General features: G+C 37.8%; 2 protein-coding genes across 2 annotated transcripts; both read left to right on the forward strand.

Moving 5' to 3' along the window:
- The first annotated feature begins 9,123 nt into the window (after window positions 1–9,123).
- On the forward strand, window positions 9,124–10,239 carry LOC137738826 (F-box/kelch-repeat protein At3g23880-like). Its single transcript, XM_068478298.1, has one exon. The coding sequence runs from the start codon at window positions 9,124–9,126 to the stop codon at window positions 10,237–10,239; it is 1,116 nt and encodes a 371-aa protein (XP_068334399.1).
- Window positions 10,240–14,575: 4,336 nt separating this feature from the next.
- LOC137738884 (F-box/kelch-repeat protein At3g23880-like) lies at window positions 14,576–15,691 on the forward strand. The gene has a single exon (XM_068478356.1). The coding sequence runs from the start codon at window positions 14,576–14,578 to the stop codon at window positions 15,689–15,691; it is 1,116 nt and encodes a 371-aa protein (XP_068334457.1).
- The last annotated feature ends 2,212 nt before the right edge of the window (window positions 15,692–17,903 follow it).

Consider the following 17,903-nt stretch of genomic DNA (forward strand, 5'->3'; position numbering starts at 1 on the left):
GGACCACTCCTTGCAATTCTGTGCACTGGAGTTGTTGTGATTGTTTGAGCAGGCTGTTGCTCAATAGGTGGTACAACTTCTGGTTCTTCAAAATCAGTGGAGACGATCTTCTCTTTACTGACTTCTTTATTGTTCCACTTCCATGTCTCTTCCTCACTAAAGATGACATCTCTACAAACCACTAGTTTGCCAGTTAGTGGGTTGTAGAGCTTGTATGCCTTGGACTCTTCACTATAGCCCACAAACACACACTTCTCACCTCTATCATCAAGTTTCCTCCTCTTGGCTTCTGGAACTTGAGCATATGCAACACACCCTAAAATTCTTAGGTGTGTAACATTCGGCTTGTATCCACTCCAAGCCTCTTGTGGTGTCATCCTCTTGACACTCTTTGTTGGACATCGATTCAACAAATAAATCGAACAAGCTACAGCTTTTGCCCATAACTCTTTTGGCAAATTCTTCTCCTTAAGCATGGACCTTGTCATGTCAAGGATGGTTCGATTCTTTCTTTCAGCTATCCCATTTTGCTGTGGGGTATAGGCAGCAGTAAGTTGATGCCTAATTCCTTGCTTCTTGCAGTATGCTTGGAAAGCATTGGAGGTGTACTCTCCACCTCTATTTGATCTCACAGCCACAAGCTTGTGGTTACTTTCAGCCTCTGTGAGTGCCTTGAACTCCTTGAAAATTTTTAGGGCAGCTGACTTCTCCTTGAGAAAATAGACCCAAGTCTTTCTACTGAAATCATCAATGAAGGTAATAAAATACCTATTACCTTCATAAGACATGGGATCCAATGGACCACATATATCTGTGTGCACCAACTGCAGTGGTGCCTTTGGTCTCCATGTATCACCAACAGGGAACGATAGTCGTGCTTACTTGCCAAGCACACAACCTTCACATACTTGGCGTGTGGCTTCAATTTGGGGTAGACCACGAACCATTCCTCCACTTGACAGCAACTTTAGGCCATTGAAATGAAGATGGCCAAATCGAAGATGCCATTTCCATGACTCATCTTCCATTACACCGATGTTGCAGCTTCCAATCTTTGTGTTCAAATTCAACGGAAACATCCGGTTCTTTGACATTCGAACACGTGCAATAAGCTTTCTCCTTGCATTCCTGAGAGTGAGAAGCATGTTCTCCATATGTATAATGTACCTTTTCTGGAGCAGTTGACCAATGCTTAGAATGTTGCTCTTCATACCTGGTATGTAGTAGGTATCGGAGATGTATTCTTCTTTACCATCCTTCTGGATGATCTTGATCTTCCCTTTGCCTTCAACTGGCAACTTTGAGGAGTCACCAAGACTTACAGATCCATAGGCCCCATCTTTGAGTTCGGCAAAAAACTCCTTCTTTCCACACATGTGATTGCTTGCACCAAAGTCCAAATACCAAACATCTTGTTGGCTACTGGAATCATGGTGTGCTAGCAAGACTGTAAGTTCTTCATCAGTATTTCCACTTGATTCTGCCATGTTGACATGCTCACCATTTTTATGTGAACATTCATTGGCATAATGTCCATATTGCTTACAGTTGTGACACTGGATATGCGCCTTTCCTCGAGTAGATCTTTACTCCTGAGACTGACCTCGATTTTGTGCATAGCCTCGACCTCTTCCTCGAGCTCGTCCTCGGCTACGGTTAGATGAACTCCCACGACGTGAGTTCCACTGCCCACGACCTCCATTTGGTTTGTCAATATTCAACTTTGACTCCAAAGCTTGCTCTAGCGTAGTGGGGTTTGCATTCTTCTGAATGCGTTGCTCGTGAACTAGGAGGGATCCTAGTAGCTCCTCTGCGCTCATCACCTCCAAATCCTTGGATTCCTCAATGGCAGTCACCACATGCTCAAACTTAGATGTGAGTGACCGGAGTATCTTCTCCACAACTCGTACTTCATCGAGTCTCTCGCCATTTCTCCTCATCTAATTTACTATCACAATGAGCCTTGAGTGATAGTCGGAGATGCACTCCCCTTCATTCATATGAGCAGTTTCAAAATCTGCTCGAAGTGACTGTAACCTCACTTTCTTGACTCGATCTACTCCTTTGTAGATTGTACTGAGTGTATCCCATACTTGCTTGCTCGTTGTTGCTTCTGCAACCTTCTCGAACGTTGAATCTTCCAAACCCTGGTATAGAAGATACAGCGCCTTTTGGTCCTTCTTTCGTAAGTCCTTGAGAGTGTTCCTTTGATCCGCAGTATATACGGCTTCTTGCTCGGCAGTGGGTACAACATACCCACTACTGACAACTTCCCATAGCTCCTGTGATCCAAACAATGCTTTGAATTGGATGCACCATCTTTCATAATTTTCTTTCTTCAATGTGGGAACTTGGAGTTGTACTAAGTTGGACGCCATAACTGCTGCACCTGCCAGAATGGTATTCTGGCTCTGATACCAATTGTTGGGATTCAAAGGAGTTTGCTAACTCAATACCAAAATATTTGGGTGATAAGTTTACAAACTCTATCACACCTCTCACTTTGCACTCTCAATAAAATTGGACAAGGAAAGAAATAGAGAAAGGAGGGAAGCAACAAGCTTTGGCAAAACACTTGGACTTTGATATATAAAAAGAAGGTTTACAAACTGATGGAATAAGAAAGCTTACAAGCTTCTTCACAATTGGAAGTGGGATTCGGATGGGATGATACTAAAGCCTAGCAAGGAGGCTTATTTATACAAGCAGAAAATGAATAAACAATAAGACAACACATGCAAACATATCATGTGAACTTTGGACAGCTTGCACACAGCAGCTCACATCTCTGCTGTCTTTCAACACACTTTCAGCTAGCACATGGAGGAAACTTTAGTCTTTGTAGTTGCAGCATGTGTGAATACAACCTGTAAAGAAACTAGCAGCAACCTTTTACAGCCTCTTTTTATTTGAATTTCCAACAAAATCTTTGTTGGGTAGAATCAGAAGAAAAAACAAGACAATTAGCCACAATGTGAAGAATTATCTCACAGTAGAACTCCACATTGCAGATGCTTGACTAAACCTGAATTGTTGTAATAAAAAATTGGGATTCTTTGATCTTTTCTTTCGTTAAAAAACTCTGCCCTACAGTCCAACAATGTTGCTCCAAAATATTTTCAAAACACAGTATTAAAAACAAAAGTTGCTCACTCAGCTAATATTCTTCTTCATGGATTGGGGGAAACGCTTTCAAATAGTAGATGTGAAATTATACTAAAACATAAACGCTTGATAGGAACTCCTCATTTTTCAATCTCATTTCATTAATTTTGTGTCAATTGCAAGAAAAATTCAATCACCAACATAAAATAAAAAATTCAAAGTCTGCAATCCACACAAAAATCCCAAATTGAAAAACAGTAAAATTCAACAGAAAACCACCATTCATTTCATCATTACAAAACAACCCAATTCTTCAAAAATTGTAAAAATAAAAATAAAAATATAATATAATTTGAGATTGGATAAATACATGTCATTAAATATCTCCCTCCTCAATTTATGACAGCAAGCTTTTGCCCTGATCTAGAGCACGAATTTGTTCGTCCTCTTGATACCAAAACACCACCAATCAAATAATCAATTTCGTAACAAACAGTTTGGAGCCATAAACTGTAAGTCGTGACCTAAAACTTCCTAAAACTTCCAAATTCATTGTAAATGCAATGGAAAATTGTTTGGGTTAATATTTAAACTTTGAGCTTTAAGAGAAGTGACAACCGATAAAAATTCACCTACACCGGGCCCAAAAGTACTTTTGGATGGCAGAACATGTAAAAATGCTAATGATTCACTACCCTTCAGTTACTTTCAAGTAAGAACAGAAACAACACAGTTGGGTTATTCGTCTATAAAAAGAGGAAGAAGACTCAGAGATAAGGACACTCAACCAATCAAACAAACAAACATACAACTTGTCTCTCAGTCAAGCAAATACTCAGAAAGATGCGCTTTGTCCAGATTATGCATCCTTTTAGCCTTAGATTTCCCGTAGAAAGAAATCTTTTGTCTATGTAAAAGCTCTGCTACCGTCCCCAAATGTTGTAGTATCGATTCCCTTGTGTAAACTTGTTTACCCCTCGTCCTTCTTTATTACTCAACCCTTTGTAACTGCAAAGAGAAGAGATTGCAAGACGTTATAACCTTACCCGACAAGGTGAAATCTTGCCTGACTCTCTTTGTTTTTGCCTTTCCATTAATAGATCTGGTGTTATAATATATCCCTCAATATATATGCAAGTCATTTTTGGTTTCTTGATGATTCAAAGTTCTATTAACTCTCAGATCTGATTCACTTAGTACTTTTACTATCGTAAAAGTAAATGAAACTGATGCCTTGATCAAATCTGAACCCCTACCCTTTAAAGCATACAAGATAAACAAAAGTCATAGATCTCAAGGCATAGAAAAGTACTTAATGTGAACTTAACCCATCCATGACGATCCTTTGATAATAAAAAGTCAGAATAACTTAGGGCGCAAGTAATCGGCTTAAATACGTTCATTCTACATCTGTCATACAGAGATGACAATGGTATGCCTCAGCACGTAGTTAGTTTTGATTGCGAGCTTCATGGCCTACACCTAAGGCCCGACAAAGACATCTTTCAGAACTAACTCTATCATCTTCTTGCACCTTTCAGAATTGACTCTTTTTATTTTTGTATATATCTTTTTTTTACTTGATTTAATTTTATTTTTTTTAGGTTACAATTTGTGCAGCAATGAAATTTGTACCTCCTTCTGAATTCAATATACAACCTGGAGGACTGCCTTTATGGGTCAAATCTGCATAATGGGGTTTTAATGGATTTAAGCCTACAATTTGTGCACTTTGCTGTTTGAATACCCATAATATTTTGCAGTGTCCCAAAAGGGAATATTTTCCAGGGTTTGTCCAAGAGCATACCAATATGAGAAACGATTAGAAAAAGAGTTGGAACAATCCTATTTAGAGTTCTACACTCCAAGCTTGAAAAAACATCTTGAGCACTATTTTGAGCAGTCTAATGTGCGACAAGAACTTTTGGTGGAGGACAAACTCTCTAAATTGTTGAAATCGATTGAGTTGTACATTGAAATAACCAATCAAGGGTTTCAAATTCAAGCATTAAACTGTGAGAAAATTTTTGATGATGAAGGGGAGATTGATGCGGAAGCTGAGGAGAAATCTGCCGCTTGCTTACACCCAAAGGAGGAAGCAGCACATGATGATCTTGAAATCTTCCCAGAACCTAGTACTAACCACGTTTATGTGCCACCAGAACGGTTCCCACATAAGCTGCAGGATTGCATTGCAACTGATGGGTTGGACAGGATTGTGCACAACAAATCAAAATATGGAAAATCACATGACAATGCACATGCATAGCCAATCAAACTTGAGGAAATCCAGAAAGTCTCCTACAAGCGAGCTAAATTCTACATGGGAATGAAGAAAGAGTTTAATGGCAGCCCAAATCTCCATCACGCAATTCGACCAATGCAAAAATTATGGGTATTAAATACAAGATTGAAGTCAATTCAAGGGAAACACAAACATCGATGGAGGGGACCCTATTTGATCACAAAGATTCATTCATATAGAAGGGCAAATATGAAGAATTCAACCACTGATAAACATCAACTCATTCCGTACCTACAATCATTGTATTATGCTATCAAGGAGTGGTTGATTCTAAGAGAACAAGTGACGTGATCACAAACCTCATTCCAATTCATCTAGCTATAGATGTTAACTGAAGCTCTTATTGAGAGACAACCCAATTTTTCTAACTCTTTTCTTTTTATATTTGTTTATTTTATTTTCTTGGTTTTATTTTAATTACAAAAAACTAAAATAAAATAAAAAAGAATCGAAAAACACAAAAACAGCAAAGTTTTTTTAGTTAATCAGTATTTTATTTTGGGTTTTATTCTAATTAGATTTTTATTGTGTGATTTGCAGGATGCATTTGGATTTGAACGACCCTCAATGCCCACCAAGCACACCATTCAACTGAATCATGCATTCAGCAACATTCATACATTCAACTCAACACTTCCATTATTCATCTACATTCATCAGAGAATTCATCATTAACGGAAGAGTAATGTTATTCATACCATGTTTTTGTATCACATTTTCATACCATCTTAGGTGACATTTGATGTGGACAGCCACATCATTTGAATTAATCAGATTTTTAAATTTAGCTCATTATTTAATAAACTAATAATTAAGAAAAACTAGTTAATTAAATGATGATTGTAACTGTCTACATCAAATGCTATCTAAGATGGTATAGAAATATAATATAAAAATATGGTATGAATAGCATTACCCTTAATGGAAAGTGCAGAAAATTAAACAAGCACATGAGTTCAAGAATGCTTAAGGTGAGGTTGCTGAGAAGACCTCTGCACCGCTTGGAGCCCCTTTCACTCACTCTCGCATTTAATTAAAAATCTTTATTACATGCAAGTTTGGGGGTGGGGAATCCAGACAGCACAGAGGTGAACACATACATTTATCCATCCAGGCCAGGGATCCAGAATCATGCAACGTTCGTTTTTGCTCAACATTCTTCTATTGGAGGCATGCAACCACAGCAAATGCATGGCATGTGTATACTGAAGAATAAAATTAGATCCATGGATGCATGCACGGACAAAACTCACAGAGGCAAACTATAGACAATTATCAGAGTTTCATGTGAGCCATCATCCAAATGCTATGAAGAAATTCCAGCCAACAGAGTGATGGGAGCATGTTTATACCTTTTTAGTTCTGAACCTGAGGATCTCGTGAAATCTACCGGTTTCTTGTCCACCGGATTTCCAGTTTGTTGTGCTTCATGTTGTTCATCTTTGCTATCACCGTCACTTTCCGGACTCCTGCACAGAGAGCAAGCATGCATGCAAAATCCTGGCATACATTTTTACCTAATCTATGCTCTGGGGACGAAATCGTAGGATGATGGAGTGGAGTTTTACCATGTGGGTGTCGGCTCTGAGTACTGGATTTCTGATTTGGGAGCCAACCTGAGACTATGACAAATTTCCAGCAAGGACGGCTTGAATGTGGGCAGTGATTGATGGCAGCGAGCTCTATCTTGTTTTGGCTGAAGACAGAAAGCTTAGATGCAGATCGATGGATATGGATCGAGACTAAGTTTGGGGGTGGATCTATGAATTTTTGGGCCTCTGCGTCCATTCTGGGTTGAACCTGCAAGCACGGTATACACAAATATCAGATCAGACAATTTCGTCATATCAATGGGCCCATGTGCCTCAAGTTCAGAATGGAGTTCATACAACTTCTGGTCATGAAATCCGTAAGAAAAAAGAGATATTTACCTTGGTGTGCACTGGGACATTGACTAGACAGATTGGAGCTTCGATAAATCTAGGACCATTGGAAGATTTTGGAATGACTAGAAAGCTAGGTAGAGATGGTTTTGGCTTTTGGTTACAGATAAAGGAAAGACATGAGACCGCGGCTTTATATATATATATATATAAGCAGCTGAGGGTTCGAAGCTTAAAAGAAGAAATGGGAAATGATAACCGGGTGTTCTAGGCCTTTTATGATGCATGTTATTAACGAATTATTATCGTATGATCCAATAATGATTGGATTAGTTATCGCGTTAATTCGAAATATATTATTTTTATATTATTTACGTATCGTGTTAACGAATCATGTAAGAAATTATCAAGTCTACACCCAGCGCCGCAACCCTCTTCCCTTCTGACCTCTGCCCTTCTGACCTCTGCTTATCCTTCTCCTTCATATTGTTTTGAAATGTTCAATTAAAAAAAATTAAAATAATAATTAATTTTTGTTCTTATACATTCGGTATGCCTTGAAAACCTAACAAATCAAAAGAAAATATATTGGCAAAGTTGAAGGAGGGTCTGGCTAATTGGGAGCAACGACAACATGTTACCATCTGTTTCACCGATCATAAGAAGCTCTACTTTTTGGCAAAAGCCCATCACAATTGCATGTAAACAAACAAATTTCAATTTTTATTGCAAAAAAAAAAAAAAAAAAAAAATCCAAAAGAGCATTCTGATTGATTGGGAGGTGTGGATGAGACGGTGAGATGACAATACCAAGTTTTCTTGGAAATGAATTCAGGTTCATTCATAAACAAGTGGAATTGTCATAATTTTATCTAACAGTGTTTGGATTTAGGGTTAGATTTGTTAATAACTTCGAGAGTATTAAGGTCTATTTTAGTGAAATTTTGAATACATTTGATAGTTTTTATTAAAATTGACATTTATAAAATTTAAGTGTAAATTTTAGCTATATATGATAAACTCCTGTAAAAAGCACTAGAACAATCATTATCTATGTTTACACAAGTTACATTTGATTTGAACTTCTGATACGATGACTCGGATTCTGAAGTAAAAAAAAAAATACAATTCAATATCTTTCCATATCGATTAAATTTTTTTTTATTTTTATTTTTTGAAGAAGAAATTAAGTTGTGATCGGACTGGATTTGGAACTTGGATTGTGAAGCACGCTAGAATTGAATATTGTTACCTTACGACCCTTGGATCTCATCCAACGGTTGTAAATAAATACTAACGAGAGTATTGACGTTCTTCTTCCACCCCCGCCAAACCCCCCCCCCCCCCCCCCCCCCCCCCCGGCGCATATATTTTATGTGCCGTAGGGATCTTGGAACTCGAACTTTGAAGTTCCTCTCCAAAACTTTTCTACCGCGCGGCAGTTGGAACTCGGAAGTCGAACTTCGACGCTCCTCAGCCCTCAGGTAGGGGTGCTTTCCTTTTTCTCAAATTTCAGGGTTTTCCTTGTTTAGCTTTGGTTGTTTACGTTTTCTTCTCCACAGAGGAAGAATTATTATAATTTATGACTTACATTCAAGGTGCGTTGAATTTTGGTTGTTCATGCAGTATGTCGTAATAATATTGAAGGTGGTTTTGTGAATTTAGACTTGAATGCTTGAAACAGACGAATATAATTTTGTTGGAAAGTTCTTTCCAAAAGTGAAACCAAACTTCTTTTTCAACTTACAAATTGCCCGAAAACCGTGATGGCTCTGTTTCATTTGATTGCACAGCTGTGTCTTGATTGGTTTCCTTAACTTTTTTGTCAGGATGAGTGACGAAGGCTGCACTTTTTCCGAGTACCTTTCTGAAGAGATCTTGGTCAACATTCTAGTAAGATTACCAGTAAAATCCCTTGTTCGGTTTACGTGTGTATGCAAGTTATGGAGTGATTTGATTCAAAGTTCGAGGTTTATTGGAAAACATCTTCATAGGAATGTAACAAACCATGCGCATTCTTTTGTAATTGCTCTCTACGAAAGTACGAGCAAACCCAAGATAAGTTACACTCTTTTGTCTAATGAGACGATGGAGCCGTGCTTGAAGATTAAGCATCCCTTGTCTGGGTACAAAATTGACGTACATGGTTCAGTTGATGGCTTAGTTTGTCTGTCATATGAACTAGGGGATTTGGATACTTCTATATACCTATGCAACCTGTCAATTCGGAAACATGTGGTCCTTCCTCCGACCAGCACTCTGAGCAGGCACTCTGATGTATGTGTCACTGTTTCATTTGGGTTCCACCCAGGGCTTAACGACTACAAGGTGGTAAGGATGGTCTCTTTTAATGGAGGGAAGCTTTGCAGTGAACTGGAGGTTTATAGCTTGAGCACAAAATCTTGGAAGAGGGTTGATAATCCATTGGTAAAGACCATGGCTTGGCAGTCTGGAAATGCAGTTTGTAATGGAGTAGCGTACTGGATTATGCAAAAGCAGAATGGTACCTTTTGTTTTGTGTCTTTTGATACCGGGAGTGAGGTATTTGAAGAATTCCGGCTACCAGATGTAGTTCTATGTGGAATAAATTCCGGGCTTGGTAATTACAAGGAATTAATTGCAGAGTACAAAGGGTCAGTTTGCTTGTTGCTATCCAATATAGGTAGGGGACCGGACCTCATTGGCATATGGGCTCTCAAAGAACAGGCTTTTAAGGCACTGGATGTTGTTCTTATTCCTCAACGGAAGAGTATTTACCCACTGAGCTTTAGAATGAATAACAAACTCCTTGTGGGGTGGCCTTGTGCAGATGGTAAGAACTATATGACTTCAATTGATCTTGAACCCAGGATGGTTACTGAAACTAGAGTTACGCTGGCATTAGATCGCTTGAATGACTTTCATGCTTATACTTACGTCGAGAGTCTAGTCTTACTCAAGGATTAGCAGGGAACTTCTTAGAACATCATGTTTAACTGATTTCCACCCAATGTTCTGTACTGTAATGTTGGTTTTCAGTTTTTTAGTTTTTGGTTTTGCTTCTACTTAGATGTGTTGGAGAAACTTATGTCCGGGTTGATCTCGTGACAAACTCAGTACTCTTTATGATATGATAAATGGGTGTTTCTTTATCCAATACTTTCTATTGCTTAATGTGTTTTCTTTACAGGATTTGTTGCTTTAAAGTTGCATCCTTTTTGTTATTCAGTGTATGGAGTGCAGAGATGTCGCAGAGGATTGATTTATTTTTTCTCCCTGATGGTGTTTTATAGAATTTGGGGATTCTCGCAATTTGATGTATTTACGTGGAAAGTTTAGTTATACTGTATTATTTGATAGAGACATGCTAAGGAGCTCTCTCAAATTGGGACTCTTACCTCTTAGTTTAACGTTAGTTCCCGTATCAATATTAAAAAACATTATGCCAAAAGCACAAGATGACAGAGAATTTATGTAAAATCTCACTTTTGAGAGTCTTATAGAGGGTTCCTCTTTTAAGAGTTTCTTAGCATTTCTCTTGTTTGATAACTTTAATAAGTTAGTCTTCAACGTTGGCGGAAGACTTCCATAGAACAAGTACACTGCCATTGTGGTGTCCTGTGCCAATAGTACAAAAAATTTGGTTCTCAAGTCCTAAATTCTGTTTTATTGCTTGTTTAGTTCGAGTTAGTCCTAAATTCCGCCCCCTTTATTTGAAAAAATGGTTGTCTCTAAGCCAATGATTTCCATACCATTTTCCATTGAAGGTTATTCCTGGAACGACATTTATTCGTCCACTGAGGTTTTGTATGGGTAATGAACTCCTTGTACTAGACGGTAATGATGACGGCACAGTCGATCTGGTTATGTACAATCCTGAATCCAAGCGGGTTAAGAACAGAAGAATCAGGCTGGCAGGAGAAATCAATTGAAGGATGGCTGGCACAAAATTCTATGTCAATACTTATACTGAAAGCTTAGTTTTACTCAATGATTAGGTTAAATTGTAGCAATTAATGATCTCTGGACTGTATCATGAGTTACGTTATAGTTCATGAACTCGTATATTAGGTTCTACAGTCCTCTAATTTATGATCGGGTTTGCATTATTGGTCGATCCTTTCGACTAACCTAGCGCTTCTGTATTTCTGTTAATTTTCTTTTATGGATGGCTTCCTTCTGCTGTGTAACCTTATATTGCTTCTAGGAAATGCAATTTATCTTTTTTTACAAATTTTATTCCTTTACGTTATTAGAGCACTACCACGTTACTAAATAAAGTTAAGTCAACATTGCATTTTATTTGAAAAATTACTGCAGTTTTTATAGAGACGTGAGTTTTTCTTTAAGTTTTTCTTTTATGGATGGCTTCCTTCTGCTGTGTAACCTTGTAAGTCAACATTGCATTTTATTTCATTCTAGCTCACGCTACTTGCTGAGCGTTGATGACCAAGAGAATATAAGAGACGTGAGATAAGGCATGTAGTGATCGATTCATTCTGTTTTGATTGTGCATTGATTCTCTCCTTCTAGAGTGAGAAAGTGCTCTGAACGTTTTGAGAGAAACTTTCTTCTCCGAAACCCTTACAATATGAAAAGTACGAGAGATTGAATCATTCTTAGCACTCTATTTTCCTTACTGAATTTCAATCTCCGAAAGCTTCACTGAATTATCGTGTGTTTATTACTCATATACGCATGTATGAACTCCACTTTATCATCTTTGTTGCATAACCAGATAGTGAATAGGTTCATCATTTCTTAGCGGCAATTCATTCAAGCTTTCTTGATAACTTGAGTGAACTGAAGTGCAACGCGATGCCTCCGCAAAAGGGCATTGTCGGTAAGGAATAAAATTGCGGTAGAGATTTTGGAATCGTCTTCCATCTTCCAGTACTTGAAATGCCTTTTCATGTTCCAGATGTAGGTATCAAGCTCCTTCGCCTCCCTCTCCCATTTGATTCGGGTCGGATATGGAGTTGCGTAACACTTGCTCGCAAATGTCTGCTTGCGTAATGCCAAATCTCCCTTCGTATCCTTCACTTCGTCCTTTTGGAACTCTTTTCGGAAGGTGTCCACTGCAGAGTTAAGTGTCCCCAAGAAGTCGTCTTGAAGCTTGTCCATCGTGCTGTCGAGATCCTCCTTCAAAACATCCTCATCGAGCTTAGTATCGAACTCAATCTAAGAAGCGTAAAACAAATTTATCATCCAAAAAACAAATCGAAGGGTGTTCTCAGGGCTAGTTTGGTATTACTGTGCTTTGAAAAAAAAAACTGCTTCTGTTGTGATGTGAGAATAAGCTCATTTTTGCTGTTTTACGTTTTCAACTTTTTTTTTCACATAAAACTGTGAAAATAAGCTGTTTTTAAATGTTTATCAAACACATTTTTTAGCTCAATTTTTTTATACCCACTTTTTTATAAAAGCACATTAGTATTAAACCAGTACTCAATCTAGTAGTTTTAATAATTTTGTACTGCACTGCCAAGATCCCTAGATGCACATTAATTTGAAAAGCAAAACCTAGACAAGCCTACAAAGTTTGAAAACAAGAAGCACAACGTCACCGATGAAGGAGAATCATGCCATACAAAAGGCTCTCCAGAACATTTTCTTCACGATAGATGTGAGAGAAGTAGAAAGTCATATTCCAAACGTAGTCGAAACAAATAATGCATTGCTTGGGAAGAGATCAAATTATTTGAACGGAGAGCGTGAAAAGCGGGAATTTCTCATATATAACCAATATTTACTTTCTAATTTTATAAATGTCAGTTTTAACGAAAACTATCAATTATAGCAAAAAAATATGCTTAAATAGATCAAACTGCCCAAAATTTAAAATCAAATTACACTACATCTAAAATCGTTAGAATTCCTTTTCATTCAAACTCACAACAAGAATACGTACTTGTCACCGGACCACCCACCGCCACAACCCTCCTTCTGGCCTCTGCTGATCCTTCTCCTTCGTATTGTTTTGAAATGTTCAATTTAAAAAAATTAAAATAATAATTAATTTTTGTTCTTATACTTTCGTATGCCTTGAAAACCTAACAAATCAAAAGAAAATATATTGGCAAAGTTGAAGGAGGGTCTGGCTAATTGGGAGCAACGACAACATGTTGCCATCTGTTCACTGATCGTTCGGAGCTCTACCTTTTGTCAAAAGCCCATCACAATTGCATATAAACAAACAAATTTCAATTTTTATTGCAAAACCAAAATGAAAAAAAAAAAACCAAAAGAGCATTCTGATTGATTGGGAGGCGTGGATGAGACCGTGAGATGACAATACCAAGTTTTCTTGGAAATGAATTCAGGTTCATTCATAAACAGGTGGAATTGTCATAATTTTATCTAACAGTGTTTGGATTTAGGGTTAGGCTTGTTAATAACTTTGAGAGTATTAAGGTCTATTTTAGTGAAATTTTGAATATATTTGATAGGTTTTATTAAACTTGACATTTATAAAATTAAAGTGTAAATTTTAGTTATATATGATAAACTCCTGTAAAAAGCACTAGAATTGTCATTATCTATGTTTACACATGTTACATTAGATTTGAACTTCTGATACGATGACTTGGATTTTGAAGTAAAAAAAAAAACAATTCAATATCTTTCCATATCGATTAAATTTTATTTTATTTTTATTTTTTGAAGAAGAAATTAAGTTGTGATCGGACTGGATTTGGAACTTGGATTGTGAAGCACGCTACTATTGAATATTGTTACCTTACGACCCTTGGATCCCATCCAACGGTTGTGAATAAATACTAACGAGGGTATTGCTGTTCTTCTCTCCCCTCCCTCGCATATATTTTATGTGCCCTAGGGATCTTGGAACTCGAACTTTGAAGTTCCTCTCCAAAACTTTTCTACCGCGCGGCAGTTGGAACTTGGAAGTCGAACTTCGACGCTCCTCGGCCCTCAGGTAGGGGTGCCTTCCTTTTTCTCAAATTTCAGGGTTTTCCTTGTTTAGCTTTGGATGTTTACGTTTTCTTCTCCACAGAGGAAGAATTTATTATAATTTATGACTTACATTCAAGGTGCGTTGAATTTTGGTTGTTCATGCAGTATGTCATAATAATATTGAAGGTGGTTTTGTGAATTTAGACTTGAATGCTTGAAACTGACGAATATAATTTTGTTGGAAAGTTCTTTCCAAAAGTGAAACCAAACTTCTTTTTCAACTTACAAATTGCCCGAAAACCGTGATGGCTCTGTTTCATTTGATTGCACAGCTGTGTCGAGATTGGTTTCCTTAACTTTTTTTTTTCTACTGATCTGCTTGATCAGGATGAGTGACAAAGGCTGCACTTTTTCCGAGTACCTTCCTGAAGAGATCTTGGTCAACATTCTAGTAAGATTACCAGTAAAATCCCTTGTTCGGTTTACGTGTGTATGCAAGTTATGGAGTGATTTGATTCAAAGTTCGAGGTTTATTGGAAAACATCTTCATAGGAATGTAACAAACCATGCGCATTCTTTTGTAATTGCTCTCTACGAAAGTACGAGCAAACCCAAGATAAGTTACACTCTTTTGTCTAATGAGACGATGGAGCCGTGCTTGAAGATTAAGCATCCCTTGTCTGGGTACAAAATTGACGTACATGGTTCGGTTGATGGCTTAGTTTGTCTGTCATATGAACTAGGGGATTTGGATACTTCTATATACCTATGCAACCTGTCAATTCGGAAACATGTGGTCCTTCCTCCGACCAGCACTCTGAGCAGGCACTCTGATGTATGTGTCACTGTTTCATTTGGGTTCCACCCAGGGCTTAACGACTACAAGGTGGTAAGGATGGTCTCTTTTAATGGAGGGAAGCTTTGCAGTGAACTGGAGGTTTATAGCTTGAGCACAAAATATTGGAAGAGGGTTGATAATCCATTGGTAAAGACCATGGCTTGGCAGTCTGGAAATGCAGTTTGTAATGGAGTAGCGTACTGGATTATGCAAAAGCAGAATGGTACCTTTTGTTTTGTGTCTTTTGATACCGGGAGTGAGGTATTTGAAGAATTCCGGCTACCAGATGTAGTTCTATGTGGAATAAATTCCGGGCTTGGTAATTACAAGGAATTAATTGCAGAGTACAAAGGGTCAGTTTGCTTGTTGCAATCCAATATAGGTAGGGGACCGGACCTCATTGGCATATGGGCTCTCAAAGAACAGGCTTTTAAGGCACTGGATGTTGTTCTTATTCCTCAACGGAAGAGTATTTACCCACTGAGCTTTAGAATGAATAACAAACTCCTTGTGGGGTGGCCTTGTGCAGATGGTAAGAACTATATGACTTCAATTGATCTTGAACCCAGGATGGTTACTGAAACTAGAGTTACGCTGGCATTAGATCGCTTGAATGACTTTCATGCTTATACTTACGTCGAGAGTCTAGTCTTACTCAAGGATTAGCAGGGAACTTCTTAGAACATCATGTTTAACTGATTTCCACCCAATGTTCTGTACTGTAATGTTGGTTTTCAGTTTTTTAGTTTTTGGTTTTGCTTCTACTTAGATGTGTTGGAGAAACTTATGTCCGGGTTGATCTCGTGACAAACTCAGTACTCTTTATGATATGATAAATGGGTGTTTCTGTATCCAATACTCTTTCTTTTGCTTAATGTGTTTTCTTTACAGGATTTGTTGCTTTAAGGTTGCATCCTTTTTGTTATTCAGTGTATGGAGTGCAGAGATGTCGCAGAGGATTGATTTATTTTTTATCCCTGATGGTGTTTGATAGAATTTGGGGATTCTCGCAATTTGATGTATTTACGTTGAAAGTTTAGTTATACTTTATTATTTGATAGAGACATCCTAAGGAGCTCTCTCAAATTGGGACTCTTACCTCTTAGTTTAACGTTAGTTCCCGTGTCAATATTAAAAAACATTGTGCTAAAAACACAAGATGACAAAGAGTTTATGTAGAGTCCCACTTTTGAGAGTCTTATGGAGGGTTCCACTTTTGAAAGTTTCTTAGCATTTCTCTTGTTTGATAACTTTAATAAGTTAGTCTTCAACGATGGTGGAAGACTTCCATAGAACAAGTACACCCCCATTGTGGTGTCCTGTGCCAATAGTACAAAAAATTTGGTTCTCAAGTCCTAAATTCTGTTTTATTGCTTGTTTAGTTCGAGTTAGTCCTAAATTCTGCCCCCTTTATTTGAAAAAATGGTTGTCTTTAAGCCAATGATTTCCATACTATTTTCCATTGAAGGTTGTTCATTGGTAGAATTGCCAATGAATGAGTTTGCCTGCTTCAAGTCTATTTAGAAGGTGGTGGTAAGAATAAACATGCTGACTTGTGGGTTTTACAAGAACATTATTATTTGAAAACTTTGGTAGTTTTCTTTTTCAACACGAGCTATATCGGAGGAGGGAGGAGTTGAACTCATGAAATGACATGACATGGGTTGCAGGGAGTTACACGACCCATGCTGGTTACTGAATTTATTACTTTGAGGAAAACTTAATCGTCTTTGTTGGTTTTGCTACACAGGAAACAAGTGAGATTATTAACATATAAATTTATTTGAAATGGATGAGTCTGGTAACGGGATGGACAACATAGAAGCCGTTTCAAAATGCCAAAATTTTTGTTCAATTAAATCAAAATTCCAGCTCCCATTATCTCGAAGAGAAACGAATTTAGAGGTGAGCACCAAACCCCGGTTTTGAGTGAAATCGAAATCGAAACTAAAAGTTTTTGCAGTTCGGTTGGGTACGGTTTCTGAAGCTAAAACCAAAATGAAACCAAACAAATTGGTTTTGTTCGGTTCAGTTTCAAACGATTTTGGCTCGGTTTCAAACCATTTGAAAACAAAATGAATAGCTTCATGAATTGCATATTTGCAGCTGTGAGCTACGATTCAAGAATCAGAATGATTTGAATTTTAAACTTCAGTTTTTATGCTTTCAAATGTTCTGAATTTCATTTTATATTTTGTCAGCATCTCTATGATCTGATCATCAACAGCAAAGTACCAAACTAATCAGATCTCAGCGGATTAGTTCATTAGTTTCACGAAACAACAATCTCACCAGTAAAAATTTCAAAGCATGACTTTCACTAGAAGTAAAAAATCAGAAAAGGAATGAATGTTTGCAAATGAATATAATTACTAAAGACAATGAGAATATTTTTTTTACATCAGCACACCAGCAGTGATTTTTGTTCAACATATCACCAAAGCACTAGACATTCTAATTGCATCCCTGTTATCTCAGCTTCATGCTTTGCTAACTTCAGTCGCCAGATTTGTTGGAGGGTTTTGTGGCATTCCCGACAGGAGAGGGGAGAGGGACACTGGGAGTAGTTGTTCTTGTGGTTTGACTTCAAATAACGTGTATCTCCCGCTCTCCCTTCTTTGCCTTCTTTTTTATACTCTTATAGGGCCAGGCAACGACGTCAATCGTTTCGACCTCTGGGTAAGGCCGTTTACTCAGTCTGGTCGGAGCGGCAAGGGCTACTGCTAGAGTTGGTCCGGTTGAGGGAGGTGCAACGGCCGCGGCCTTCTTAGGAGGATGGTGATGTTTCTTCTTAATCGCGGCCATTGCGATCACATCTGCTCGTTTCATTAACCGACCATTTGGAAAATCTAAGTTTGAGTTAGAACAAACTTGAAAT

This window comes from Pyrus communis, chromosome 7, assembly GCF_963583255.1.
Source record: "Pyrus communis chromosome 7, drPyrComm1.1, whole genome shotgun sequence".
Taxonomy (NCBI): Eukaryota; Viridiplantae; Streptophyta; class Magnoliopsida; order Rosales; family Rosaceae; genus Pyrus; species Pyrus communis.